The 25,408-nt window shown below is 37.7% G+C and overlaps 4 protein-coding genes across 8 annotated transcripts; 2 read left to right on the forward strand and 2 right to left on the reverse strand.

Moving 5' to 3' along the window:
* The first annotated feature begins 18 nt into the window (after nucleotides 1-18).
* Nucleotides 19-7,472, forward strand: LOC114718607 (26S proteasome non-ATPase regulatory subunit 1 homolog A). Its single transcript, XM_028903976.1, has 13 exons — nucleotides 19-412; nucleotides 2,170-2,239; nucleotides 2,532-2,637; nucleotides 2,885-2,996; nucleotides 3,080-3,248; nucleotides 3,354-3,820; nucleotides 3,922-4,057; nucleotides 4,147-4,395; nucleotides 4,473-4,693; nucleotides 4,774-5,032; nucleotides 5,224-5,456; nucleotides 5,538-6,057; nucleotides 6,671-7,472. The coding sequence occupies exons 1-13, from the start codon at nucleotides 267-269 to the stop codon at nucleotides 7,004-7,006; spliced, it is 3,024 nt and encodes a 1,007-aa protein (XP_028759809.1). The 5' UTR covers nucleotides 19-266; the 3' UTR covers nucleotides 7,007-7,472.
* Nucleotides 6,576-23,738, reverse strand: LOC114718611 (vesicle-associated protein 2-2). 2 transcript variants are annotated; one of them, XR_003737832.1, is made up of 10 exons: nucleotides 23,701-23,738; nucleotides 23,120-23,207; nucleotides 22,927-22,997; nucleotides 22,656-22,737; nucleotides 22,341-22,456; nucleotides 22,010-22,192; nucleotides 21,554-21,745; nucleotides 21,257-21,334; nucleotides 20,449-20,723; nucleotides 6,576-6,586 (listed from the first exon to the last, which is right to left on the reverse strand). XR_003737832.1 is itself a non-coding variant. In XM_028903982.1 (9 exons), the coding sequence occupies exons 2-9, from the start codon at nucleotides 23,166-23,168 to the stop codon at nucleotides 20,610-20,612; spliced, it is 885 nt and encodes a 294-aa protein (XP_028759815.1). In that variant the 5' UTR covers nucleotides 23,169-23,207; nucleotides 23,701-23,738; the 3' UTR covers nucleotides 20,364-20,609. The 2 variants fall into 2 exon arrangements, 1 of the variants encoding a protein (XP_028759815.1); XM_028903982.1 differs by lacking the exon at nucleotides 6,576-6,586 and having other exon boundaries at nucleotides 20,364-20,723.
* LOC114718609 (transcription factor FAMA) lies at nucleotides 9,595-11,777 on the reverse strand. Of its 3 annotated transcripts, XM_028903981.1 has the most exons (5): nucleotides 11,727-11,777; nucleotides 11,269-11,410; nucleotides 10,390-11,130; nucleotides 9,866-10,306; nucleotides 9,595-9,767 (listed from the first exon to the last, which is right to left on the reverse strand). In XM_028903981.1, exons 2-5 carry the CDS (start codon nucleotides 11,296-11,298, stop codon nucleotides 9,678-9,680), a joined length of 1,302 nt encoding a protein of 433 aa, XP_028759814.1. In that variant the 5' UTR covers nucleotides 11,299-11,410; nucleotides 11,727-11,777; the 3' UTR covers nucleotides 9,595-9,677. The 3 variants fall into 3 exon arrangements, with proteins under 3 accessions (XP_028759814.1, XP_028759813.1, XP_028759812.1); XM_028903980.1 differs by lacking the exon at nucleotides 11,727-11,777 and having other exon boundaries at nucleotides 11,269-11,703; XM_028903979.1 differs by lacking the exons at nucleotides 11,269-11,410; nucleotides 11,727-11,777 and having other exon boundaries at nucleotides 10,390-11,246.
* LOC114718608 (sodium/hydrogen exchanger 2) lies at nucleotides 15,177-19,818 on the forward strand. 2 transcript variants are annotated; one of them, XM_028903977.1, is made up of 15 exons: nucleotides 15,177-15,228; nucleotides 15,738-16,041; nucleotides 16,152-16,270; nucleotides 16,533-16,630; nucleotides 16,837-16,896; nucleotides 17,006-17,052; nucleotides 17,146-17,340; nucleotides 17,410-17,456; nucleotides 17,730-17,796; nucleotides 17,907-18,007; nucleotides 18,142-18,243; nucleotides 18,341-18,479; nucleotides 18,568-18,630; nucleotides 18,746-18,829; nucleotides 19,121-19,818. In XM_028903977.1, the coding sequence occupies exons 2-15, from the start codon at nucleotides 15,874-15,876 to the stop codon at nucleotides 19,445-19,447; spliced, it is 1,617 nt and encodes a 538-aa protein (XP_028759810.1). In that variant the 5' UTR covers nucleotides 15,177-15,228; nucleotides 15,738-15,873; the 3' UTR covers nucleotides 19,448-19,818. The 2 variants fall into 2 exon arrangements, with proteins under 2 accessions (XP_028759810.1, XP_028759811.1); XM_028903978.1 differs by lacking the exon at nucleotides 15,177-15,228 and adding an exon at nucleotides 15,424-15,443.
* Nucleotides 23,739-25,408: the final 1,670 nt, after the last annotated feature.

Here is a 25,408-nt window from a genome sequence, read left to right on the forward strand (position 1 = left end):
CTTGCGAAAAAAGCAAGCTGCCTTGGTATGGTAGATCCAGAAATCCATTAGATGCAAGCAATAGATATTTCGAATTTGCAGTCCAGTCCCTCGCTTTACAAACTCACTCTCCTTCTTCCTCTTTGTTGCTGAAAGTCGTCTCCTTTTGGAACTCGCTCTGATAGGGTTTCGAATCTTCCTCTTCTAAACCCTAACCCTAATCTTTTGGATTTCTGTTTAAAGATCCAAATCCTTTTGAGTTCTCCTTCCTGTCCCTCGCGCATATCATGGCGACCACAATTGTGAGCTCCGCTGGTGGCTTGCTGGCGATGCTGAACGAGTCCCATCCTATGCTCAAGCTTCACGCTCTCTCTAACCTCAACAACTTGGTTGACAACTTCTGGCCTGAGATCTCCACCAGTGTCCCCGTCATGTACGCATTCTCTTTCTCCTCCCAATGCGTGTTTGTTTGGGCGTCAATATGTTTTTTTTTTTTTTGGTTATTGATGATGCATGAATGAAGTTTCCTGTGCCAATTGATTGACTGCATATTCGATGAAACATGTTATCAACTCAAACGCTTACTAGGTTGAAAACAGTTAGATGTTAATGACACAAATCAGCTAAGTATAAAATTGAGGCTTTTTATGTGAGAACCTAATTAGCACGAGAAGATAAAGTCTCAGCAAGAATGTTCTGATGGAGAATAAGGAAATTCAGGAAATTTGTTAACAATTGTAACCTTTGGGTGTTGAGATTAAGGGTCTAATATATAATTGAATCTTTGTGGGACCATGTGAGGCGTTCATTAGATAGAAAAAGGACCAGAGAGGAAAGATTAAACAGATAAATATAGACTTACTTTGTTTTGTAAGAATTGAAGTCTTAATCCTATAGATACTTCACTCTTCTTGCATATGCTAAATTATTAAATGAGCATGGACAGTAAGATTAAATAATTAAATAAGTCCCAATATAACGTGAAGAACATGAAGCCCGTTTGAACGGAAATTCTCCTTATCCCCAACGCTCATAATGCTCAACACTTAATTGTAGCAAATATTGTTTGAATTGCTGTACTATTTCAAGAACGTCATTTGGATTTCTGTCATTCTGTTTTTGATCTTTAAAGTAGCTCCTAAGTGGTCTATCTAGATGTTTTTCTCTGGTATACTGTTGATTGAAATTTTCTTTCTAAGATATCAATTCATCTAGAGAATTGTGATTGCATGAACTAATATCACTAAGTTCTTGATAGTTTATGGGATAGGAATTTTGGTAATATGGTCTCACATTGGATTATGCTTGTATTTTGTCCTTGACTGCTCACTTTAATGGTTAGAGTAGCTTTCTGGAGAATTATGCCCGTATAATTCTTTCCTCCAAATAATGATAGGCCATGGACCATACTTGCAAAATTCTGTCAAAAGCATCTCTAATAGCCATAGGATTGCTCAAAATCTTCTGTTTACATGGCACAAACAAGCCTATAAATTGCACACGAGGGGCTCTGTAAACTTGGTAGACAGGTCAAGAATGAGTGTAGGGTTGGGGTGTTGGTTACTTGATTTGATTGCTCGGAAACATACATGTTTGGCAGTTTATATATTAGGGGAGATTTCATTAATCTCCAACTCTTCTGGGTTGTAGGTTTGGGATGTTTGAGATTGTTGGAAGACGTGGTGGGCCTACTGCCTAAGCCCTGTTAGATTAAGTTTAATCCAGTTTAGACCTAATTAGGATAAGTGAGTTTTAGTAATTATTTTGCTGTTATTATTCTCATGATCTTTCTCTTGATTTTCTGGGATTCCTGATTAAATAAGTTTGAATTGTTGATATGTCTGCTGATTAGTGCTTATTTGCATTGACGGTGAACATGAAACTGTGGTTGGATTCTAGAAAGTTTTGTATCTCTAGACGCAGAATCAGATATTACATTTAGGGACCTACTACTACTTAGCTCCACTTCGGTTCATTCAGCTTGCCAAATCACAGTTTAAAGCAAACTTTAATATGCTACTACATGGATAACTGCATTCTCCATCAGTAATTCAAGTTGCTTCCATTTTATGTGCATATGCTTGGATTGGATTATGGAAGTCCTTATGATTTAACTTGCTATGTTCTGACTTCTGATGTGTATGGCCTTTATGATTATATGTATCTTTCTTTTTCTTTTTCTGAACACAGAGAGAGTTTGTATGAGGATGAGGGGTTTGATCAACATCAAAGGCAACTTGCTGCACTTCTGGTATCAAAGGTGAACTGGCATATCTAGGGAGTTCAAGTTTTGTTAATTAGAATGTTTTCGTTTAATACCTTGGGGATTTTATTTTTTTCCGGAACTAAGGAACCAAGCGTGGATATATGGAGAATAATTCATTCATCATGATACTTGAGTTTCCAGGAATCTGTTTGTTTTTTCACTTTCTTTAGTCACTTTGTCACATTATCTATGTTCTTTCACCCATACAGTTTTAGTCTAATATATGGAAATCAGTGCAGTAGTTTGTCATTTGTGGGCTAATTTTAATTTACTCCTTGATCTTCAGGTCTTTTATTACTTGGGTGAACTTAATGACTCATTATCTTATGCCCTTGGAGCTGGTTCTCTCTTTGATGTTTCGGAGGATTCTGACTATGTGCATACTCTTCTTGGTAAGACCTATGGTCTAGTTCAGTATGTCAATTTTGATGTGTAAAATCTATATTGCTATGTGATAATTCTTAGCATCTAAAGCTTGATACGGGCATCACTTTGACCACTATGAGATGGCAGGGTCATGTCCTTGAATTCATTTGGTTTGCTATACTGAAAACAGTAACGTTAATATGAAAAAAATTTGAATTCCCTTTGATACATGATTAATACTCATGCAGTGTTGTTTATTTTCTTTCTGTTCAGCTAAAGCCATAGATGAATATGCTAGCCTAAAGTCTCAGGCAGCAGAGTCAAGTGACAACTCTGTGAAGGTGGACCCTAGATTGGAAGCTATTGTGGAGAGAATGTTGGATAAGTATGTAAAATATGACTGTTCACGTGTTAATGATTTCCATAATTCTCACTTTTCCTTCTACCTATTTCTTTTCCCTTGTTTAGGTGTATCATGGATGGAAAGTACCAGCAAGCTATGGGAACTGCCATTGAATGTAGGAGATTAGATAAACTGGAGGAAGCAATTACAAAAAGTGACAATGTACATGGCACTTTGTCATATTGCATTTACGTCTCTCATTCCTTTGTGAATCTTAGAGAATACAGACAGGAGGTAATGGCATTGAAGATCTACTACTTGTATTCTAGTCTTATACGTTGTGATTTTGTGGTGTGACTTGTACTCTGCAAAATGTGAGGCATTGATCTCCTTTTTCAGGTTCTTCGCCTGCTTGTCAAAGTATTTCAAAAGCTGCCATCTCCTGATTATCTTAGTATCTGTCAGTGTCTGATGTTCTTGGATGAACCAGAGGGCGTCGCAAGCATATTAGAAAAGCTTTTACGTTCTGAAAATAAGGATGATGCCCTTCTGGCATTTCAAATAGCCTTTGATTTGGTAGAGAATGAGCACCAGGCTTTTCTTCTAAATGTTAGAGATCGCCTTTCCCCCCCAAAATCCCCACCTCCAGAGTCTGCGCAGCCAAAAGCCAGTGACCCAGCCCCAGATGCTAGTGCTAGTGGACCAGATGATGTTCAAATGGCAGATGATGATTCTACTTCTAATGTGAATGTGCCTGAGGATCCAAGTGAAACTATCTATGCTGAGAGGCTAAACAAAATAAAGGGAATTTTGTCAGGAGAGACTTCAATACAATTGACCCTGCAGTTTCTGTATAGTCACAACAAGTAAGGGTCATAGTTTTGCACATTGTGATCGTTTGTTGTTTATGGTATCTTTCATCTGCTTTGTTGGTTCTTATGCTGTCTTGGCTGTGTTTTGCATTCAGATCTGATCTCCTTATCCTGAAAACAATTAAGCAGTCTGTGGAGATGAGAAATAGTGTCTGCCACAGTGCAACTATATATGCTAATGCAATCATGCATGCGGGGACAACTGTAGACACTTTCCTGAGAGAAAATTTGGTGAGTTGTGTTTTCCTTCTTGTTGTTTTCCCTCCCTTAAAGCTTGATTATTTTCAATTGTTAAGATTTTGTGGCCTTGAAAATGTCAGGACTGGTTGAGCAGAGCTACTAACTGGGCCAAATTTAGTGCAACCGCTGGTCTGGGTGTTATTCACAGAGGCCACTTGCAGCAGGGAAGATCGTTGATGGCACCTTACTTGCCTCAGGGTGGATCAGGTGGCGGTGGTAGTCCATACTCTGAAGGAGGTGCTCTCTATGCTCTTGGTTTAATTCATGCAAACCATGGAGAGGGCATCAAACAATTTCTTCGTGATAGCCTGCGCACTACTACTGTTGAGGTGCTCTTTAATTTTGATGATTATTTCCTGAAGAATCATATTGCAGTATTATACTTCACAATTTGGTCATGGTGCAGGTTATTCAGCATGGTGCATGTTTAGGTCTTGGGCTTGCAGCTCTAGGAACTGCTGATGAGGATATATATGATGACATCAAAAGTGTTCTCTACACTGATAGTGCTGTAGCTGGCGAGGCAGCTGGTATAAGCATGGGGTTGCTCATGGTTGGAACAGCCAGTGAGAAGGCAAGTGAGATGCTTGCCTATGCACATGAGACGCAGCATGAAAAGATCATTAGGTAAATGGATTTCTGTTGACATGGTGCTAAACCAACACTTCTCTTTCGCTGGATGTTTATATGTGTATTTAATATTCCAGGGGTTTGGCACTGGGGATAGCTCTCACAGTATATGGAAGAGAAGAAGAAGCAGACACCTTGATTGAGCAGATGACTCGAGACCAAGATCCAATATTGCGTTATGGTGGTATGTACGCACTTGCCCTGGCATACAGTGGAACAGCAAACAACAAGGCCATTCGACAGCTGCTACACTTTGCTGTGTCTGATGTGAGCGATGATGTCAGAAGGACTGCAGTTCTAGCATTAGGATTTGTCTTGTACTCTGACCCAGAGCAGGTTGGTGCTGTTCCTATTTATATTTTTCTTGCTTGGAATCTCGTTTTGAGTTTTGGCCATGCCCAGAACTCCTCATTTTAATAATCATTTGTTTATCTTGGACTGTGTGTGTCCTTTCTCTGCCATCATATTCATGTTCTATTTTTGCTTGGGTGGCTGTGCTGAGATGTCACAATGTCTTGTATTTGCAGACTCCTCGAATTGTTTCTCTTTTATCAGAGTCTTACAATCCCCATGTTAGATATGGTGCCGCACTTGCTGTGGGCATTTCCTGTGCTGGTACTGGTCTTAGTGAGGCCATATCTCTACTGGAGCCTTTGACATCGGATGTCGTTGATTTTGTTCGTCAAGGTGCCCTTATAGCAATGGCTATGGTCATGGTCCAGATCAGTGAAGCTAGTGATGCTCGTGTTGGGACATTCAGGTAACCTGTTCCTGACTTTTTTCACGGTGAGGAAACAAGTTTTTGGATGTCTGATGGTTTACTGACTTAATGCTATTTTAGGCGACAATTAGAGAAAATAATTCTGGATAAGCATGAGGATACCATGAGCAAGATGGGAGCAATTTTGGCCTCTGGGATTCTTGATGCTGGTGGAAGAAATGTGACCATAAGATTGCTTTCCAAGACAAAACATGATAAAGTTACTGCGGTAGTTGGTCTTGCAGTTTTTAGTCAGTTTTGGTATTGGTACCCTCTTATTTATTTCATAAGTTTGTCATTTTCACCCACGGCTTTTATTGGTCTGAACTATGACCTGAAGGCTCCAAAGTTTGAGTTCTTATCACATGCAAAGCCTTCATTGTTTGAATACCCTAAGCCTACTACTGTACCCACCACAACATCTGCTGTGAAACTTCCCACTGCTGTTTTGTCAACATCAGCTAAGGCCAAAGCTAGGGCTAAGAAAGCTGAAGATCAGAAGGCCAATGCTGAGAAATCGTCTGGGACTGATTCATCCTCAGTTGCTTCGGGTACAGGGAAAGGAAAGTCTTCCAATGAGAAGGATGGAGAATCCATGCAGGTAATCCACTTTTTATTATTTTATCATTGAATGAAAGCGCACACATTGGATTTTTGTGAGGGTGCATAATCTAGTTGGTGGAATGTAGAGGATCAAAGGTGGTGGGTTAAAGTTGTCTACTTGTTGCTTGCAGTCATGTTTGTTTGTGCAGCCAATTGGAGTAGGCTACAGCTTGTTTGTTTTCTCCACCGTTGTTTTGGCTGCAGGATGATGTGGATTATTCTTAACCCCATCCTACCTTCTATTTTGGGCTTGTTCTCTCGTGCATTAAGTTTTCTTGACAGAATAATTTAAGGCAGTTTTACATCTAGACACACACCCATATATATATATATTATATTTTTTTTGGGGGGGGGGGGGCTACGGTTTTAGATATACGGTTTTTAGTTTGATTTGTAGATTGTAGATTTGTAGGTGATTTGTAAAATATTGATCTGCAAAGAAGCTGCACTAGCTGATTACAGTTTTCTTGTAATTGGACTGTAGTCAGGCTTGATATGTGTTCTTTTCTGGTTGCTTTTAGATATATCTAATGACTATTTCTTAGTGACCGACTGAAGAAATAGGTGATATGATTAATGCCAATTTAAAGTGTTCTCCTCCGTCCTTTAAGGTTGATAAGGCTGATAGCCCACCGAGAAAGAAGTCAGAGCCTGAGCCTTCTTTTGAGATTCTAACCAACCCTGCTAGGGTGATTCCTGCTCAGGAGAAATTTATTAAATTTTTGCAAGACAGCAGATACGTTCCAGTTAAGTTGGCACCCTCAGGGTTTGTCCTTCTTAAAGACCTGCGGCCTACTGAGCCTGAGGTGCTTGCTCTGACCGACTCACCCTCCTCTACTACCACCTCAGCTGCAGGTGGATCAGCAGCAGCACAGCAGAGTTCTGCATCAGCCATGGCAGTGGACGAAGAACCCCAACCTCCCCAGCCATTTGAGTACACCTCATGAGGTTGGTGTCCAGATTAAGCAAAGGACCTTCACAGTGCATAGCAATTTGGCATTGCAGTGGAGAGCAGTCTCGAATAGATCAAAATCGTTACTGCTTCTCGATGTTGACACAAAGTTTGGGATCCTGGGCATGGGGACTTTTGTTTTTAAAGCACTGTTATGGATGTCTCGGGCTCCAGTATGCAATTGATCTATGAACTGGTTCTTATTATTGTTACTATTTATTTTGGAAGAGATACAGGGGAAGATAGGAGCGGGAAGCGGCCAGTGTGTAGGATTTTAATGTGTTTAATTGTGCCCCCTACGTTCTTCAAAAAATTAATTCAATTACTGGTCTCCAATTCTGTTTGTAGAGTAGTAGCACTGCTAGTTATGCTTTTCTGCTGGAAAATCAGCGCGTTTATCTCCTTTATATTTTATAACTGGCAATCTGCAGTAATGTACGTATGAAGTGAATTCCATTTCATTCGATGCATGTTCTGTCCACCGCTATCGTATATGTGCGAATTTGTTCTTGTTTGGGATGCTTATGCGAACATGCTTGATGGCTTTTGAAAATTGAAATGTATTCAGTAATATGTGAACAGGCTGCTTATTTTAAGTTTGTATGCATGAAAGTCTGTACCTTAAAAGAGTATCAATCAATATAAAAAAATTATAAAAAACATTGGAGGGTTTATGTACAGTCTTGTTTATGGTTAACTTAACGGATGATAGTAAGGAATTTTTCTCGAGTCTTGCGTGTATTTAGTTGGGGCCCACTGGTTGGCTGCAAAAGACAAGGAATGTAACTATCAGCCAGGAAGGATGGTGCCCAAAGAGATGTGACTATTAGCCAACAAGGATGATGCCCAAAGAAACAATGTGTTGCTAATATCTTGAAAATTATATCGAGTAAAATTGCGAAATAATTTTTCCTTTATCCTAGTCGTTGTGCACTGGTATTGTATTGGAAGAAGTCCTAGAAACAATTTTTGACTTCATCTGAAGTTCGGAGGTGATTGTCACGTGTGATGATTTTGTAATTATATTTTTGTCTAATTTAAATTCGAACATGCTTTGGACGCTCCAAATCGCATTTTAGGCGTATCATTGTTGACTAGAAATGAGCTCATGCCTCCATCAAGTCAGAGTAATATAATGAAAATATGTACATTAAAGAACCTTCTTCAAGAATCTACCCCCCCTTCCCCAAAAAAAAAAAAAAAACTCCAAAAGGGCTGCTTGAAGAAATTTAGGAAGTTTCAATCGTGAAAGTGAGTATATTTTGTTACGACGTTGGATACCATTCTGTGCCTTTGAATTTTGACAAAATTTTATTTTTCATATCTAAATTTTGACGGCGGTCTGACTCTGTTTGAACATTCTTTTTCATAAGCTTTTTGCTTATAATTAATATCACCATTTTATTTTTTATTCTAAGTTTTATTAATCATGTTATTTATGAATAAGACATATCCTAAACTCCAAAACAATTGTGAGGTCATAGAACCTCTTAGATAATTTATGTCTACCAAAAGATACTTATTATTGATTTGGTAATTTGTGTGTGTGGCTTTGCCAACGCAAGTATGATATGTGTGTGAAGAATTTGCAGTTAATTAATATGCAATGAAGGATTTAAAAAGGTGGGTCTCAGTCATATTAGGACGTACTTGAGCCGGAGACTTGGAGGTGTGGTCACCAGAGAGAAGGACAATAGCTAATAAGAAACCCCACAATGGTCAACTCTTGTTCGTGGGTGAACGAGAAGGACAAAAATGGAGAGAAGTCAGAGGAAAAAACAAGATTAGAATTGATGAAACTGAGAAAGTCAAACACACACACACAAATTATATGGAGTCGAGCATAGAAATAAGAAGTATCCGCTCGCTTCCAATTTATAATTGAGAGACCCTACAAAGCACTGGCTGTCTCTGAGAGTTGAATTAGCCTAATATCTCCAACCAAGTAATCATTTCTGACAGGTCAACGACACAGAAACCAACATGGTTAGGGACCGTTGACTTTCCAACTCATCAATCATCGTGGTCATCTCCTCTGCACTTCAACCACACTCCAGAATTCAATAACCTGTCCTTATCATGACTCTCTGCCACATTTCCCACCGCTATTAATCTATAATATAAGAATTAGTTGATTAACGTGACTAGATTAAAAAAATTTGTTAAGTTAGTTATTTATACTAAATATCCTAATTAATCATGAGTCTTAGCTAGAACTTTGAGGGAAGATAATTGTTCTCTAAAAGATGGCGGATATCCCCTTTGCACATACAATTTGATTAGTTTTTAATAGATCATATATATGCACATGAAGATTTATTGATGAAAAAAATTGTGTAGCTTTCTTTAATTCCTCATTTGTGTCTTCCGATAGTTCACTGACCGTAATAAGATGGGAATTTTTTAGAAGCACCGGCAAAATTACCCGTGATCTACTCATAAGTTTGAAATTGATAGAGGAAGACACGTCCCTAAATAATGGGAAGTTTTACCATATATTAATTATTCTCTCCAATTTTTTGCGTAGGTTTTTTATTCATCGTATGTATATTGTGCTGTAATTTTGGGAGAGATCGATGAATATGAATGAACCCAAATCATCTATAGATGTCATATATAATTGGCATAGGTAACAAAGTAATAATAACAATATAATGATAATAATATTACATTCCAGTGTTCTCGTGAATGAAACTGAATATCTGTTGCACAGAGCTGGCTATGTCTTCCGCTGTGAACCTTGAATCGCCTGCAACCTGCCCATGCCCAGCCATTATTAATTTACACAAATTAGTTATTAAAATTTCAGAACAAAACATTTCTTTTTATACATATCTTCAATTAGCTTGCATACCTTGACATTGAAAGAATAAAGAACAGTTTGTTCAATAGTGGTGATATTGGTGTGGAGGATAATAAGCTGCAAATCTTCGAGTGCAGCAATGGTCTTAATCAACTGGCCTGGTCTTCTTCTTGATAGGATCTTGATCATCGCATCAAACCCTAAAAGCTTCACTTCCACATCAGCCAGACACGACTTGTTCTCTGCTGTTTCTTCCCTGAGCCCACTCTCAAACTCAACAAGCTTCATCTGATCATTTGGCAAAGCTCCCAAAGGTGGAAAAAAGGGAGCTTGTTGTTGTTGCTGCGCCTGTACTGCAAGAGAAGAATCCCCAGCTTGCCTTGAAGCTTCTCCCAGTAACCTCCTTCTCTTCTGTGACTCCAGGCACTGAAGAAGCTGCTCTAATTCCCTCACAAACTCTATGGCTCCTCCTATTATAGAAGCTTGATCCCCCTGTACCAAATTAAAACCCTTTAATTACGATGACGAGATCGAAGAAGAAAGAAAGGTTATGAGATATGTAATTAGGTACGAACCCTTTGGACGTAAGAACCTGGCATGAGGGATCTGAGGACGCGAAGATGCTCGTTCATTTGCTTCCGACGGTTTCTTTCGACGGCGATGTGAGTCATACGCTGGCTTTCTACCTCCTGACTGGTTTTGATGGTTCTGGGTCTCTTTCTCTTGCTCTTATTAGTATTGTTGTTGTTCTCTTGCACTGTGCTTGTAGGGTTACTATGATTCTTCTCCATGTCTTCCCCTACAAACCCAAGTTGGTGCACCGACTTATTATTATTACTATCAGAGACACCTCGAGCTTCTACTTCATCCTGATCTCTCACTCCTTCTTCTGCTACGTTTTCTCCTGCACCAGTCCCCATCAGATTCTGATCCTCCATTAACGACTTGTCATTTAACACAGGGAACTTGAGGAAGAAAACTGGGTCCATCCCAGACTGATCTTCTTCTCCTTCGGCACAATTCTTGGTCTGGTTTAAGGACAACTTGGGTCCGAAATCTGCAAACTGCATCACATCTGCGAAACTCAGCTTATCAAAAGTAGAACCAGCGGGCGCACCATAAAACCCACAAGGCGGTTGTTGTTGAGAAGGAGGATTGTTGTTGTTGTGGAGCATATAATCGACCATGCCACTATTATTCATGTGGCTGGTTTCTCCGGAAGCTTCTCCGATCCGAAACTTCATGAGATTGTGATGATACTGAGACTGGGAGTTGTCCAGCGGCAGAGCGTTAAAGCTTTGGGGGAAAGAAGGAGCCTGCAGTGGTGATTCAACAAGATTGGAGCAAAACAACATTTGACTTAACACTGTGAAAAGATCTGACGACACATATATGCAAACCTCGAATCCTGCAAAACGAAACCGAAAAGAGAGAGAGCTATGTTATGTGTGTACCGAATGATAGTTGTCGTGATCTTTCTCCATTTTATATATAAGGAGATGACTTTAATCGGAAGAAACCCTAGCTGCTAGCTCTCACTTCAGTTACGACAGATCCCAGTAAGAGAAAAAAAAAAGTCTTCTTGGGCCCCTCCACCTGACAAAAACAAATAAATTAACAAACGCGGTGACGCTCTGGACAAGTCGAACTCCTTGCCAGGTGAATCTTTTGAAGATTTATGTACAATATTTTTAAAAACTCATGAAGTTCAAAATGAATCCAGGGTTAAAACACACACACGCAGGTCGGTAAAAAAACTTGATGGGATAATGATGAAAGGACAAAGATGGAGAGTGAATAACAAGAGGGATGGATGAGAACTGATCAGGAAATGGAAGGAGACAAGGAAGAGGGATGGTGGGGTCAGAAGGAGAAGTGTAGAAGAGAGAAGGAGGAAAGGTGGGGTACGTACCTCACATGCAGAAATGCAGATCTATGCGGAAGAAAAAAGAGTGTATTGATTTGAGAAGATGATTATATAATATATCACAAGAAGAAGCCAAAAAGGATTGGATAGAGATAGACAGATGGAAAGATACGAGTTATATAGTTTAGAGGTGTGGAATGAGAGGAGAAGATGATCAGAGAAGCTCCCAAAAGGTAATGGAAGTCACAAGTTCGCCTCTTTTAAATTAATGCAACTCACAGGAGCCACCAACGCTCTTCCCCTTTACTTTACCGCCCAAGTTCACGACTTCATCATCTTCATCTTTTCTTATTTCCTCTTCTCTCTTTTCAAATCTCTCCGCTCACACATCACGGATATTGCACTTCTATCCCTATACTTTCCACGGTCATTAATTAATATGAATATGCTGCTAATTTAAGTATACACATTTTATATTTCAAAAATAAATTCACTTTTTTTAAAAAAACATATTATAATTATAATTTTAGTATGTTACATGTTTCAAAATTATTATTATTACAATTTTTTTTTTGCTTGATCAACAAATATTTGTAGTTTTATTTCAGGTAGAAAGTTAAATCTTTTGGACCACAAACTATAAGTCAATATTGACTTTAGTTCTGAGGCTTCAATTCAGGTGGGTCCTTGAGTTTTGGTCTTCACCTAAAGATTGCATTGCTTGGCGTCCATGAGGTTAAGAGGAATGGGTTGGGAGAGAATAAAACCCAGGAACAGTAGTTTTGGGCGTAATGGACCTCACTTGACCCATAACTTCATAAGCTGGGCCGCTACTAGATCCAAACTACAATCAGACATTCACTTTAAGGGAAAAAACACTTAAAAAATCTGCAACATCAAAAGTGAGGAAGACAGCACAATAATCTCAAGAGCATGAATGTGAAATGTTAGAATGACTTCACTTTTCTTTTGCGTTGGGAAAAAAAAAAAATCGCACTTAAATTAAATCTAATCCTTTTATTAAAAAATTATTAACGTAAACCAGGAAGCGGCAGCATAATTAAGAGAGACCAAGCCTCCAAATAAAACACAGAAAGAGGAAGACATGATGCATCCGACGCCCACGGGTGAGTCGAACAGAGATGATTACCTGTGTTTAGGGGATGATGGCCCCACTGACTTTAGTGGACACTTGTCAATTGATGCCGTAATTCATGAAGTGCCATGTGGGTCCCAGAACACGTGTCAGTGGATTAGGGATGATTCCACAAACCCTAATGATGCCCCTGATCCCTCGCACGCTGGACATCATGATCCCTTGGTTCTTCATGCCCCCCCTTCCCGCGTATTAACAATACGCACTCAGTTTTCTCTTTTTTGACTAACCCCATATTTCAAACTTTGCTAAGAAAAAACACTAACGAACCACTCTTTAAAATTTAAAAGAAAAATGGTAAAATTGAAAGAGAGATTAATCAATGTTGGAGGTTGCGTTGAAATATGAGACAATAAAAAAGAAGGATGTTTGTGTGTTGTGGGAGTTGGAATTCTGAGTCCAACTGAGCCCTCGTGATCATTACCCGGTATGTGCCTCCACAAAAATAATCCTTTGATTTTAATATAGGACTTAATTACTGAGTTGGTTTTAGTCCTAAATTTAAGACTTATTTTTCACATTTATCAATTTTCTCTAAATTATCCCTATAGATACTCCATCAATCATAATCAAGTAAAAGAAGGAAATGGAGGTATTAAAAAGATGATTATGGTGTTTTAGGAAAAACATGTCACATTTTTTATAATTAACTAACTTACCTAATTTTCTTAATCTAATCAAATTAGTTAAATGGGTCTTATATTAAGGATTGGAGGAATATTACAAAAGCAGCCATATTAATTTAATTTAGTCTACCTTAATTTACATACAACACTTCCTACAAAGGCCTTGCTTTTTTGAGTTGGGAAATAATTCTTATAAATATTAATCCCCTCCTCTTTTATCAGTCATGTTTCGGGACACATATTTTCAAAGAATTTTGGCTTTAACCTCATAGATGATTCAAATCCAATATAACACCTATAGATATATAAAAAGTGTATTAGATGTATTAATAGAATTAATATTGCTAAGCTTATATCCAAGTTCTTATCAAATTATAAAAACTAATGTTTTCCATGACATAAGTATATGAAAGAACTAAATTTTCAATTCCCATCAGAAATATATTTATATTAAGTATCCGACAGTATCTTAAATAGGTGCCTTTAATAAGATAATACTGTATATGTGTCTAGTAAAAAAGTATGGATAAAAAAACAATGAAAGTATAATATAAAGAATAAAAGAAAAACTTGTTAAAAATATAAGGAAGTGGGTGTAACCCTAAAAAATATTGTTTAAACAATTAATTGTTAAAAGTTTGGAAAGAGATAAATTGTGGGGAAAATATTGAGCACGGTATTGCAACGTGGAGGTTGCAGCGACTGTCCGCACGTGCTCATGTTGGAAGAAAAGGTCTCCTCCTCATTTTTCATAATATCACTCCTACCTTATGCCATTATGTGACTGCACCTTCCGCGACCCAAACGACTGGCGGGTTTAAAATGATTTATAAATAACTTATTTATAGAATATGAGGTGTAAATAGTGTATTTAAATATGAGGTTTAAGATTTCAAATACTAATTTAAATAAGGCCTAAATAGTGTATTCAACCTAAATGAAGACACTAACCTTGGGACGAAGCTTGCGATATGATTCATCCACAGTTATAATGTTTTCTTTTTAATAATTAAAAGTACACTTCCTAATTTCTCTGCTCTTTTTGCCAACAAAACACTTCTTAAATTTATGTGTACATATATAGGAGTAAATTTTTTGTTCTGTATGTTATTACGGTCCGCATGTTCGCGCTGATATATTCTGTTTGCTATATAACTTAAAATGTTAGTTCAATGAAAGTTGGCTTGATATAATACTTTACAAAACTACCACTGCTAAAAGTAAAAACCATGATAATTGCTCATAATATTCAATTGTTTTTATGGAAAAATTATAAATAAAATTATTCTACATATTAAAAAATTTTAAAACACATATGTCAATCAGAGGAAAATAAATCAGAGGAAATAAAAATTGATATACTATTTCTAGTAAAAAAATTAAAATTAATAGAAAAGAAATAACGGTGTGAATTTAAATTAAAAAGGAAAGAAAAGAAAGGTTGGACGACACAATAATGAGGGATGACCCTGTTTCGTTCCCCAAAACTCATCTGCCTCCATTGGGTATCCAATGGAAAAGAAAACGCAAGTATTGCCTACATTCACAACCACAGTACCATCTCATCTCACCGTTGAATTTTATGGCCCCCGGCTGGAACTCCTGATCAACGGTCAAAGTCAATTCTCTCTGTGTGTGTGTGCCCCCCCCCCCCCAAAAAGAAATTACTCTCAATGAATCCGTATATAATAGCGTCATTCCCGGCCGTTCTTTTCGCATCTTCCCCGCGCTCTATCGCTGTCCCTCTCAAGTCTCACTCTCAGCGGTAAATCACTCTCTCTCTCTCTAAGATACTCGAGTTTTTTCCTCTTGGCTGCCCAATTTGTGTTGGAAGATTCATTTGAATCTGAAAACTTCAAGTGGTAATCATTTTTAGGAGATTTTGTTTTCTTCTTATTATAGTTCAGACTTCAGTGCATGCATACTTAGCCCGTGATGATGAGTGTGTAAATCACCTCACTACCAGAATGCGTTTGCTAGGTGAGAAAATGTGGGAAAATTCCAAGAAGATAATGGAAAAATGCTTTTGCTCACTTCTATTTTGTGAACGTGATCAATAATTCTGCTTATCAAAAAATCAGAATGGATTATAGATCACATGGTTTTATTCTTCAATTTGGGAAGGTGATGAGTAGATCGAATTCAATATTTGTGGTCCCGAGCTCACATGTGATAGCGCTGGGAGACATTTGCACGTCGTTTTCCCAGCAGCCTAGCAGGGAAAGCTGAGAACACGAATATTTATTTATTTTTCAACATTGGCTAATCTGGCAGATTTGGCTGAAGAACCGGGACGAGAATGCTGCAAGCATGTGAGTGCTGTATTGAAGCTTGAGGTGGAACTTCACTATAAAAGAAGTCGAATTCTGATTTCTTCTTCTTGACTCTGTGGGACTTGGCTACTATTAATATGGCTGTCGAAGCATTGATCACGAAATTAACGACAATGATGACATCTGATCATGCTTCAGTGGTCTCAATGAACCTATTCGTGGCACTTCTTTGTGCTTGCATCGTAATCGGTCATTTGCTGGAGGAGAACCGATGGATTAACGAATCCATCACTGCTCTCGTTATTGTGAGTTCATTACTGCACACAAGCTCTCCAGCTTTTCTAAATGCATTACGATGACGATGAATTTAATTTTCGTGAGTTAGATATAATCTTTCTGCGTGGGCCGATTGCAGGGTCTCTGCACTGGGATTTTTATCCTGCTTACGACTGGAGGAAAAAGCTCCCATATATTAGTTTTCAGTGAAGATCTTTTCTTTATTTACCTTCTGCCGCCTATCATTTTCAATGCCGGGTGAGTTGTTTGCTCTTACTTGATATTCCTTTCAGCTAGAGCCTTTTTCTTCTTGTTTTTGTTTTCCTATCAGAACAAAACTAGGCAATTTATTATTTCGAAGAAAGTAGTTGAGTCCGCTCTAACCTATATACAGTACGCGATTTGCAGAGTAATTACATGTAGTTACATCTCCGCAACTCATAAGAGTTTTCATTTTAAATAGATTTGACAGTCTCATAGCTGATAGCAAATACTGTTCTTTTCTTCTGATGTTCAACAGGTTTCAGGTGAAGAAGAAGCAATTTTTTCGCAATTTTATGACAATCATGCTTTTTGGTGCAGTTGGCACTTTAATATCTTTTGGCATCATATCGCTAGGTAATTTAAGTACCGAGAATCTGTGCCAAAAGAAAGCAAACTTTCCTGTTATTATCTACAAATTTTCAAAGGAGTACTTCTTTCTCGGAGCTTTAATTCCCATCTTACGTCGACCCTGTCATTTGTTAAGGCCACAGGGAAAAATTTTGCATCGTGCAATTTTCTTTTTAGATCACTATTAATCTCACTTATTTGTTTTGACTCAGGGGCTATACACTTTTTCCCAAAATTGGATATTGGATCCCTGAAGCTCGGAGATTATCTGGGTATGGTCGAATGAACTTCCTTCTGTACGAATGTTTTCTTACAAGGCTTCGACTTTGGTCACCTTTCTTTAACTTCTATTTTTTACTTACCCGAGTCTCTTTAATACAGCAATTGGAGCAATATTTTCAGCAACAGATTCTGTTTGCACACTGCAGGTATAAATTCTTTTTAATGTGAAACTCCAAAGTTCCTTTATTCTTAGTTATACAGAATAGTTCCTCACATGATATTCAAATCCAATGTCTCAGGTGCTTAATCAGGACGAGACACCTTTATTGTACAGCCTGGTTTTTGGGGAAGGGGTCGTAAATGATGCGACATCTGTAGTGCTCTTGAAAGCAATCCAGAACTTTGACCTTTCTCACATCGACTTGATTACTGGTTTCCACTTAATTGGAAATTTTTTCTACTTATTTACAGCAAGCACTGTGCTGGGAGTCTTGGTAAGTCTCTTCTTTTATCTACTTCACAGCGCTTAATTGGTTTTCTCAGATTTTGTTTTAACGTTTCAGGCTGGATTGCTTAGCGCATTCATCATAAAAAAGCTTTATTTTGGCAGGTTGGTAAAGCCAGAGCGAACTGATTTTGTCACTGATTGCCATTAGTTCAATAGGGGAGAATTCAATTCCTGCTAGTTTCAAAAGGAGAACATATGTTTAGCAGCTAGAGTATTGAGCAAGCAATTGAATTAACCAAATAAGAAAGACGCTGCAATGAAATAGTAGAAGTCATTCTGTGATATGATTAATGATTTTGGAATCTGTCTAATGCAAATTTGTTGGTTTCGATGAATCACGCTGATAATTCTCTAATTCTTCCCTCTCAAATTCAGGCATTCTACGGACCGTGAGGTTGCCCTCATGATACTCATGGCCTACCTTTCATATATGCTAGCGGAAGTAAGACTTAATCTCTGGTTATGGTCATTTCTTTGTAGTAAACTGAGATTCCTCCATGCTTCTTGTAGTAACATAGTGCCTATATTCACCAATTTTTTTCTTCTTGGCAGCTATTCAATTTAAGTGCCATTCTGACAGTGTTCTTCTGCGGCATTGTCATGTCTCACTACACGTGGCATAATGTGACTGAAAGTTCAAGAGTTACAACTAAGTATGTCAAATCTCCGACTTCCTAATTTTTTCTTCTCAAATAGCTGAAGAAAGGAGTTCATGTTCAGACTCATTTGTTAAAGAAGATTGCAGTCAAAACTCTTATTTTTTTAATTTTCATTTTGCCTTTTTCAGACATGCTTTTGCGACTTTGTCTCTCATTGCCGAGATCTTTATCTTCCTCTACGTTGGGATGGATGCACTGGATATAGAGAAGTGGAGGTTTGCCCGTCAAAGGTTAGAAGTTTTCTGAATGAACATCGACTGCATTGAATTAACTTCGTTTAGTACAACGTAGATAAATATGGAATTAACTTCTCCATCATTTCCTTAGCCCTGGAAAATCAATCGGGATCAGTTCATTGCTATTGGCACTCATCCTAGTGGGAAGAGCAGCATTTGTTTTCCCTCTGTCGTTCTTAGCCAACTTGCCTAAGAAGTCGCAATCTGGGAAAATCGAGATAAAGCAACAAGTATGAGCTTTCCTGTTTCCATCTATAAGGACGGGATATCGTAATCAATTGATGTAATTACAATCCTCCAAGGATCCTTGTTTTGCAGGTGACGATCTGGTGGGCCGGTCTCATGCGTGGAGCAGTTTCTATGGCACTTGCCTATAATCAGGTGAAGAACCAAACACTTCCCTTCTCATTTCACCTCTCTGGGCTGCGATTCTGACTTAGTTCTAGAGATCATGGCAGAATATTAGGTAGTAATGAGCTCCATTTTTCACACGCAGTTCACCCGGTCAGGCTATACTAAATTGCGTGAGAATGCCATCATGATCACCAGTACCATCATAGTTATACTATTCAGCACTGTGGTAAGATACGCTGTGATCATTTTCTAATGTACCTCGATCGTCTCATACATTTGATTTTACATCAGTAGTATTTGAAGCAAATATGATTTAAGCTTTTGTCACGGGAAGTGGGACTGGCGCCTGCCTCCTCCTGGGTCCAGGGATGATTTAGTGGCGTTGATTGTCCCCCATATTTTACCAAATGAATTCGGAAGAGGCGTATTAATTTTGATATGAATTTCTAGTCAAGATTCCCAATCATTTATTGGAATGTGGAAGACAAACATCAATTGACAACGTTGACATGTGCAGGTGTTTGGGTTGATGACCAAGCCACTTGTGAGGCTACTGCTTCCTATTTCAAAACATAAGAGTATCATACCGTCCCCACCGGGTACTCCCAAATCGTTCGTGGTGCCACTTCTCGAGAATGGCCAGGAATCAGAGGGTAATGGTGGCACACACAATGGCCATCGCCCTAGCAGATTGCGCTTGCTACTGAGCTTACCTACTAGGGGCGTCCACCATTATTGGCGAAAGTTTGATGATGCTGTCATGCGACCTGTTTTCGGTGGGCGGGGTTTTGTGCCCTTTGTTCCTGGCTCACCCCTTGAGCAGAGTGTTCACCAATGGCAATAAATTGAGTTCCTTCGAGGCTCTTCTAAGTAAGGTACAAGATTGTTGTGTGGAGAACTGGTTTTCGGTGTGCAGTTTTGTTTAATACCTTTTTCCTTTAAAAAGAAAAAAGAAAAAGAGAAGAAAAATTACCTCAGTTGATATGAAAAGGGAAAGAAAAATATGGAGAAAGGAAAACATGGACATTTCAAGAAAGGAGTGTGGACATTATTTTATTGGACTGGGTTTTTTGACCTTTGCTTTTACTTTACTGATTTTTGCTAACAATTAGAGTGGGTTGCTTGCCTGCAAGTTTTTAACTTGATTCCTCTAAGGCAAAATTTTGTAAGCGTATACAGATGATTGATGAAAGGGTTGCTTTTACATTCACGTTCCATATTATCCATCCCCGTTGCTTTCAGGGCACAACTTTCTCGTTTCTAGAGCTTTTCCTTTTCGTTTCGGCCTGACTGAACATTTCAGTATAAGTTTTCCCGCAGTGGGGACATATGTAAAGTAAATATAACTGTCTGCCAAGTTATTTTAACTGTTTTATTCAGCATTATATGATTATATTTAAATTTCAAGAAAACAATAAATATGACCATATAATTCTAAGGGATTAAATCAAGACCTTTCTTTGCTACCTTCTTGCCAGTGATCAAGAGGGAAAGGATTGGCTAGAGGCATGGAATTCTAATTAAATACATTTTATGCAATTTTATACTATGGAATTCAATTAAATCCTGACTTCCCCCGGTTTCTTGTTATAGCTATTAAATGAAATCCATGATTGCAATACTTTAAATTTTAAAAATATAAAATCGGTACAAGACTACAAGTTTCCAAGATCATAATTAAAAATGATTTTGCTTTCTGTTTTTCATGATTTTGAGGTAAGCCGCCGTGTCTATAAAAACGTTTTAAAACAACCCATAAATTTAGATAAAAATACCAGATGGCTGCTTATTATGCTTCCCATTGAACGGCGAAGTTCATTTACACACACACACACACACACACACACTGTTCACTTTACATGTCTTTCACAAAAGGTTCCAATCCCACATATTAACATTTCCCCCACTAGTACCGCCATAATACACAATGAATCATCCTCTCTATAACAGTAAAAGACAACAATGACTTTTTAGAATTTTTGTAAGCACGCAGAGAGCTCTCTCTCTTATGGATGAATATAGTATCCGACTGCCACACTGATAAGAGCGACCATGCAAACATACAGTAACGGAAAGCCCAACTGAACATTTTTGGCATTGATTCTCCTCTTCAACACCTCCTAGAAAGGTCAAACAAACCAGAATCAAATGGTTGCACAGCAGCTATAATGAATATTATAGCTTCAATCAGGGATGTAATAGGGTCATTATGTATCTAACAATCAATAGTATCAGGAGAAACATTTAATGAGCTTAATATTAAACATAGGAAGTTGATGTATCAAAACATTTACTCTGCACTGCCAATCAGACAATCACAACACCACCTACTATATGTTCTCAATGGAAGGATTATATTTTTCTTCCTTTCACTAAAAGTCCTTTATGAGAAAATGTTGATGCTTAGGTAAAACCATAAAAGCCACATCTTTTAGTTTCTCCCTTGAAAAACTTGGCTAAAAATAAAAATGAAAAACTAAGCTGCAAAAAGAGATGCAAACCAAGACCTCTAACAAAGAACTACAAGCTCTCTGCTTTTTATATCGTCTTAACTCTACAGTTTCTATTCAGCTTGCACAAGAAGCTAAAGAATACGAAAAGCAGAATTCATGTAGTCTTGACAGTGACGAATATTAAATGAAGAATAACCTACCAATTCATGTTTAAGCATATCTTTTTCTTGGGTACTCACTCTTCTCTCTTCATCGAGCTTCTTGATGACAAGTTCAGCCTGCAAAGATTTACAACCATCAGTTGATTGCAAACCAAGGAAACAGATCCAATAACTGGACGACCTGCTAAGAAAATCATAAAGAACAGTGACATTCCAATCACCAGCCATTGTGATAGAATTATATTAACTGGCTGCAACATATGGGCTAAAGAACTTAACATAAAGGTTTCCAAACCATGATTTTAACCAATTTAATCAAAACTTAGAAGCTCTGACCTCTCTTAGCTTTGAATCCATTAAATTTAGTCTTGACTTCAATTCCTCAGAATCCTTGGCTAAATTCAGCTGCAGAGCATCTTTCGCTTCTATATCATCTACATTCTCAGCTTGTCCTGAGACGTTATTCTTGATTGCTCTGTCCTGCCCCATATCCTGGGCTGTTTCAAAACCCTTGACATCCTCAGCATCCTGGTACAAAGGAATACAGACAGAGTGAGACTTTGATTTCATGCAAGGGTGCACAAAATTCTTCTTTGCTATCAGGTTAACCTAATTGAAAAACCCGGGGTAAAAAGATCTATCCATGTATAAGGTAGCTATCAGAAAACTGACAAGCGCAAAACGTTACTGTGTCCATTGAATTTCCAGAAACTGCTAGGGAAGGGAGATTAAGGTTTGAAACACACAGCTTAAGCGACAAGGTGATAGAGTTCTGACAGGGGAATAGCTCACCGTAGGAGGAGGGATGTTTTCAACTCCACTAGGCAACACCCTATCTCTTTGCAAATGAATTTCATTGGATGGATCCTGCTTCGTGTCTCCATTCACTGGAAGCAATACTGGGGAGGAAGGTGGGCTGGTTAGGACAACTCTTAGTTTCTTCTCCTCAGTAAGCTTCCCATCAACTTTTGCAAACTGTCAAAGGAGAAAGAATTTTAATCAATCAAGAAACACAAGAAGGAAAAGGATACACACACACACATAACTAAACTCTTGATCCTTGCCACCTATAACACCCCGGAGACTAAGGTTTGGATAGAAGAAATTAATGATATAACGTTACCATGTCAGATGTAATATCATCTTCTGTTGTTCCGGAGGGGACAACCGTGCTTTGAATCAAAAACTTGTCTTTGCACTCCATACCAGGTGGCATTAAGCGCTGAGCTTGCATGGTAACTGCATGTAACCAAAAAAAAAAAAAAGTCAAATCATGCTTGCGCTGTTGTAGTTATTATCTGTGCCATGTGTAACAGGCACAGATGCAGAGCAACGGTCCATCCATACACAGTAAAATCTCGAAAGCAAGCATGATTTAAAGGGAAAAAAAGAGAGTTAAATTGATGTTAGATTGGACGAAGGGATAATAGGCAAATACCAGTAAAATCGCTTCTTGAGTTGGGCTTAACAATGCCTATGTTTGGTCTCACGCAATACTTCTTGGGTGACGTTGTTTTCACCTGCCGATGTGCTTGTAAATTTTACAAATGTTTCTTGACAATTAAGAAATGATTTACTTTTGATCATACATACTATGCAGAGAGATACCAGAAAAGATCATAGATTGCAGATATTGCTGCAATTAACAAAGAGATGCCGATACTAACCGGGAAAAAAATAACAAAACAAAACACTGATATGTACCACACCTTAAATGCAACATACTGATCCGACTTGTTTGCAAGTTGAACCAAGCATGAACTCTGTTTCTTCAATTCAACTACAAAGAATGAAGAATATGAGCAAGTCACCATCACTACGCGAAACAGTGATCTATATGAAAAATACTATACCACACTCGTGTACAAATTACAGAAATCGCATGGACGTGGAGGTGCTTACAGAAAAATTTAAGCTCATGAGGTTCAATCTCCAGAAGCTCTGTAGTCATGGCTCGTCGACAATAAAGATGAAAATTAATCCGGTGAAGCTAGCATGTCAAGGCCAAGGTCAGAGTTAGATAATCAAATAATTTTAATGGAGCTTCATTACAGAGCCAGAATCTTCAGAGCATGTATCTAATGCTTAAACATAACAAGTCTCAAAACGATTTAAACTGAACAGGGGAAAGAAAAAGCCGCATGAAGTCAAGCCAAGCTCGCAGGCATCACCAACACCAGGACGTTTATCTTTTTAACTATGACTCGGTGACTCACACGTGAGGAATCAAGCAGGAGAGCATTTATTTTTTTCAAAAACGTAAAATGCAGACTCCAAGCACAGTCTCGCCACATCTATTACACCGGACCATCATGATCATGGAAGCGCAACATAATTATGAACCCAAATCGAAAATAGAAACGCCAGAAAGTGACACCCAGCGGTAACGGCAATATCCAGAAAACACACTATAGTGAAGTAGAAAAAAAAATCTGAATACAGAGGAACAGCAATGTCGAAAAGGAAATCAGGAAAAGACCAACCTGGAACCCTAATCAAGAGTGATAAAAATCCAATAATGGAACAAGGGAAGCGAGGCAGATAAAGAGAGATGGTGTGGAGGTGAAGCAGAAGAGGAAAGAAGAGATGGAAGGGGGATTTATTTTGAGAGAAAGGAAGAGAGTGAGAGGGCAGTGAAGAGCGTTGAGAAACGTGAGAGCGTCGGTTACGTGGATGGAAGCGGTTGTACCAGCTGCTTCCCTTTCCAGTCCACCTCCATTTTCATTTCCCTTGTCTTTCCTTACTTTCTTTTCTTCCTCACCTTTTCTTGTTCGTTACGTCCCCACCGTATACCTCTCTAGTCTCTAACAAATGTAGATTTATTATTGAATATTTTTATTTATTTTTAAAAACAAAATTATAAGGAAACATGATAAAAAAAACCTTAAAAAAAGAAAAATTATAAATAGGGACTCGGTATAATATTAGTATTAATTTTAAAAATAAAAATTTTTATAAACCGGTTCTTATATATGTTTTTTTAATTTCAAAGGTTTATTTTGTGATTTTTTAAAATCATAACTCTTTGTTTTAATGGAATTATGACTCATTTTTTAATATCTTTAAATTACTATGCTCTAATAATGTCCTTCGGCTCCGGCTCGCTTGAGATCCAAATCCGCCAGCTGTCACGTATCAGTTTAACAACTCATCAACTTCAATTCACATAATATATAATAATTATAAAACTATAAAGTATAAAAAATAACACTATATTGTCTACTGTGATTAATAGAGTATAAAAACTAATTTAATTTTAAATATAAAATTTTAATCTACTTTATTTTTTAAATTAGAGAAATAAATATTAATAATTTGAAATTACCAGTGGGATCGAATTAATAACCTCTAGGAAAACTTTTATGATGCCAATACTATGAGGCGAGTGACAAATGATGATCTTTATATAGTTCCAATTTTGACATATGCCATGCAATGGTCTGCGTTATATTAGTTTCAAGAGACGAGGGATGAAAAGTCCAAGATGGCAAAGTGATTCTAGAAAAAATAAAAAGAAGGATTCTCACGCACCTACCTACAGCTTAGCTAATTAGGGATATGGACATATAAACTTTATAAGGTGATGATTTAATTTAGGTGATTATGAATCCCCTTATTCCTTGGTTTGTTTCTTTCATCTTCATGTTGGGACCTACCAATTTAAATCATAAAAACGAATAATTAAAAAAAAAATAAAATAAAGAACGAACGCAGCAACTTTGGAACGTTAACTTTTTTTTTTAATGCAAGCCAGAAAAATGCTGTTAAGCTTTTCCCTCTTTATGTGCGCCCTTTCTTTGACAAATTAAAGTATTTCTTTTGAAATATCGAAAGAAAAGGAAAAACATAAAAAATATTCTGTAGTGTTTAATAATCAGAAAAAGTTTTCTTTTCACTTTCTTTTTTTTATTCCTCCTTTCGATCGGGGTAGCCTTTTTACCTGGAATAGGTGTGACGTGAATTAGAACTTAGAAGACGTGACAAGTGGGAAAATGATGTTTATAAGCTCACGAAACCCTCGTGCCAAGCAAAGATTTATTAATTTATTTATTAATTAAGATCATAAAATCCATGCATGCTTTAAACAGGCCACAAAAAAAAACAGAGAGATTTATATAAGAGAAACCTCCCCTCCCTTTTAAAATTCGTCCACATATATTCTCTCATAAATCAAACATGCAAGAAATTTCA

Source organism: Neltuma alba, unplaced genomic scaffold (genome assembly GCF_004799145.2).
Source record: "Neltuma alba isolate B1F8T4 unplaced genomic scaffold, ASM479914v2 tig00011854_pilon, whole genome shotgun sequence".
Taxonomy (NCBI): domain Eukaryota; kingdom Viridiplantae; phylum Streptophyta; class Magnoliopsida; order Fabales; family Fabaceae; genus Neltuma; species Neltuma alba.

Coding starts and splice junctions, on each gene's coding strand:
- LOC114718607 (XM_028903976.1), top strand. CDS start 267: ATGGCGACCACAATTGTGAGCTCCGCTGGTGGCTTGCTGGCGATGCTG. Junction 3,249..3,353: donor TTAGAGAATACAGACAGGAG/GTAATGGCATTG, acceptor CTCCTTTTTCAG/GTTCTTCGCCTGCTTGTCAA. Junction 6,058..6,670: donor AGGATGGAGAATCCATGCAG/GTAATCCACTTT, acceptor CCGTCCTTTAAG/GTTGATAAGGCTGATAGCCC.
- LOC114718609 (XM_028903979.1), bottom strand. CDS start 11,169: ATGTTGTTTTGCTCCAATCTTGTTGAATCACCACTGCAGGCTCCTTCT. Junction 10,307..10,389: donor CAGGTTCTTACGTCCAAAGG/GTTCGTACCTAA, acceptor AATTTGGTACAG/GGGGATCAAGCTTCTATAAT. Junction 9,768..9,865: donor TTTATTCTTTCAATGTCAAG/GTATGCAAGCTA, acceptor GGGCATGGGCAG/GTTGCAGGCGATTCAAGGTT.
- LOC114718608 (XM_028903977.1), top strand. CDS start 15,874: ATGGCTGTCGAAGCATTGATCACGAAATTAACGACAATGATGACATCT. Junction 17,797..17,906: donor TTTCATATATGCTAGCGGAA/GTAAGACTTAAT, acceptor TCTTCTTGGCAG/CTATTCAATTTAAGTGCCAT. Junction 18,008..18,141: donor AGTTCAAGAGTTACAACTAA/GTATGTCAAATC, acceptor TGCCTTTTTCAG/ACATGCTTTTGCGACTTTGT.
- LOC114718611 (XM_028903982.1), bottom strand. CDS start 23,168: ATGACTACAGAGCTTCTGGAGATTGAACCTCATGAGCTTAAATTTTTC. Junction 22,738..22,926: donor ATCAGTATGTTGCATTTAAG/GTGTGGTACATA, acceptor GCACATCGGCAG/GTGAAAACAACGTCACCCAA. Junction 21,335..21,553: donor TGGATTCAAAGCTAAGAGAG/GTCAGAGCTTCT, acceptor AAATCTTTGCAG/GCTGAACTTGTCATCAAGAA.